Consider the following 3,087-nt stretch of genomic DNA (forward strand, 5'->3'; position numbering starts at 1 on the left):
GAGGACGAGGAGGAGGAGGAGGAAGAAGAGGGGGAGGAGGAGGAAGAGGAGGAGGAGAAGGAGGAAGAGGAGGAAGAGGAGGAGGAAGAGGAGGAGGAGGAGGAGACAGACACACTCAATGCTCACCTGGAGACACCTGCAGATTGATGGTGGAGATTGGCTTCATTTCTCTGTGTGAACCACTTTGTTGTAGGACTGAACACTTGTATGTTCCAGAATCTTCAATCATCACGTTCTTCAGAACCACAGACAGATCTCCATCCTTCATCTGAGGGTCCAGCAGAAACACTCGGTTCTTGAAAGATTCATGCTGCTCGTCTAGATTGACATCACCACTCCTGTATACAAACACATATTCTCCCTCCTTCAGGTCAGATCTGGTCCACTCCGAAGCTGAATCCTCGTTGATGTTTGGATCTTGACATCTCAGAGTGACGTCATCTCCAGGTTCAGCAGTGATGATCCTTGAATCTGCATCAGAGATCAGAGATTCTGTTCTGTAACTGGACAGGAACTAGAACATTAACATTAACTGTAATCATGCAGCAGTGCATTCTGGGTAGTAAAGCTTTGTGCTGAAGGTCTAGATAGATGAAGATGATCTCTATACCCACCTGCTCGACTCTGCACTTTGACACGGTCTTTTTCCTTTTCAGCATCTGTCAATATCAGCATTAAGACAAAAATGATTAACATATAAACTGGTAAACATGAAGTCATTATTTAAAACACAATTCTACTATGATTCATTACATCAACAAGTTGGTGCTTAAAGACCCACTCCAGTAAATGTGTGTTTCTGTGTGTTTCTAGTGTTTCAACATGATCTTCAGCGTTTTTCTCCTGATAGAAAACATATATAAAAGAATTTAAGATGAAAATTGAACTTCTGAGTATTTCTTTATTCAAATAAAAATTTTCAGTTTGAAAACAAAACTAAATCTGTCACAGCAGGTGAAATGGGCGGACCCACATGCTGCCCACAAGTCTCTTGCTGCTCTGCAGAAACTATGTTCTAGAAAACGACAGGTTTGTAGATTTTGGCTAAAAAGAAAAAAGCACAATAATAATTAAAAGACTTGACTTTTAAGAGGAATCAAGATATAGTTAGATTGGGACTGTAAAATGCTTCACAGGGTTTACACTAAAACAAACAAACTGTTCAAGGTTTTGTGATTAGCACAGAGCCAGTACGACTTCATTGTAATGAATTCAAACATTCTGGCAGCAGCTCTGTTTGATGTAAGGGGCAACAAAAAAAACATACTTGGCCCTAAAATACCTTTAACTCATTGTGTTGAGAACGCTTTTGGTGTTTCTAACCAGAAGTTTGAGATAATTCAACAGTTTTCTGTGTAAAAGTTCTTCTAATGTTCTAAGAATGACGTGTTTTCATTAACGGTTTATCCAAACCAGGAACCCTGGCTGAACTCAGAGGTGTGGTCTCTCCAGGAATGTTGTGTTCTGGTCTGGTGATGACCTCACACTCAGAGCGACAGGAAGGAAGAGGGCCAAGCAGCCTGCAGACCACCACTGAGATGTACCAAGGAGATGCAGGAGACGGGGCACCAGCTTCATGAAACTCACACTTCCTGTTCCCCTCGGGCAGGAGGGGACGGAGCACTGAGACCAGAACCACAAGACTGCCAGACAGCTTCTTTCATTCTTATATATTTATGTTGATATTTTTAATATTTTCAATAAACTTCTGTTATTATACATATATCAGGATTTTTTTCATTGTGACACATTTGTAACTTTAACAGTATATATATTATGAGAATTAATATAAATATTCTTTTTATAATAATTTTTATGGTTTATATATTATTGGGGCTGTTTGATAATTTATAGGATCCTGTCATTTTAATAATTTAGACTGTATGAAAAGTCGGTTAGTGTGCTGGAGAACAAAGGCGTTCATGGGTCGATTTATCTGGAGTTGATGCATCAGAATGGAGCAGGAAGACTTTGGCCCGCAGATTGTTGTTCTTATGTAACAAACATTTTTACATAATTTAATCTGCTACTTTTAAATAAAGAACTCGCTGAAATCCAGTTTAAATCATCATTTTCTTTCTATATCTCCTCCATCATCAAAAATGCCTCCAGAACATGTTCTAAACACCAAAAACAGCTTTTTCTCCTGTTAATCTGTTTCCCTGCAATGACTCCAGATGGACGGCAGGGGTCACTACAGTCATGGTCGAATCAATGAGAGAGTTTCGTTAATAAACTTCTTAAAGAACCGTCACTACAACAAATCATGTCAATAAAACGTTCACGCGGTTTTCTCTACAATCAGCGGAACATTTTATGAACATTCTTAAAGTCTGAAGAAGTTTAAAAGAGTCCAAAGTCTTCGACAAATAAACCTCATGGTTGATCCGGCTTAACCAGAAAATGAAACTATTTGGTTTTTGGTTTGTTTTCGTCCTACCTGAAGACACGGGAGCGGCAGAACCCCGAAGGTGTATCAGAACCAAGATGATGACCAGCAGCGCTAGAATGAAGACCTGGCTGCTGCTGAGACGTTTAAAGGTCCGTCGCCGTGATGCCATCGTTCACCTCCGGTCGACACAGTCTCTGGATGCGGAAGTCTTTCCCTTTCTTTTCTTTCCTTTCCTTTATTTACGTATTTATTTATTTATTTGACAAAATTTGAAATTTAGAGGATACAAAGACACGATGAACTATAAATTAGGGGATATCAAAAAGCTGTAAATCACCTTTAATTCTTTGAAGTTTCAGAGCATGTTTATTTTCAGGAAAATAATAAGCAGAGTTCTTTATGAAGGGTTTGGTCTTCATAAATCTGCATTTGTGTAGATAAAATGCCCAGGATAGTTAGAGCATTTAAGATAAATTAAGTGTTTTTTTTCCAAAATAAATCCATGAATGACATTCTTAACAGAAAAATCTGCTAAACATGGGAAAGAGCCAATAATGTACATCGTTCCAAAAGGATTTGAGTGAAAACATTCAAAGAACAGACGCTCTTCAATGTCCTCATTACAAAAAGAACAGTTTTCAGGAATTCCAAATCGTTTTCTAAGCAGTTCTTTGGAGGAGTATAAACCTGTAAAG

At 38.6% G+C, this 3,087-nt stretch overlaps 1 protein-coding gene across 1 annotated transcript in view; it reads right to left on the reverse strand.

Moving 5' to 3' along the window:
• LOC112155820 (V-set domain containing T-cell activation inhibitor 1) overlaps positions 1–2,561 on the reverse strand; it is a 3,492-nt gene extending 931 nt beyond the window's left edge. The window contains exons 1-3 of the mRNA XM_024287771.2: positions 2,441–2,561; positions 615–659; positions 127–471 (exon numbers count right to left, since the gene is read on the reverse strand). Of these exons, the coding sequence (XP_024143539.2) occupies positions 127–471; positions 615–659; positions 2,441–2,561 (511 nt within the window). The remainder of the gene's footprint in view (positions 1–126; positions 472–614; positions 660–2,440) is intronic.
• Positions 2,562–3,087: the final 526 nt, after the last annotated feature.

Source organism: Oryzias melastigma, linkage group LG18 (assembly GCF_002922805.2).
Source record: "Oryzias melastigma strain HK-1 linkage group LG18, ASM292280v2, whole genome shotgun sequence".
NCBI classification, from domain to species: Eukaryota; Metazoa; Chordata; class Actinopteri; order Beloniformes; family Adrianichthyidae; genus Oryzias; species Oryzias melastigma.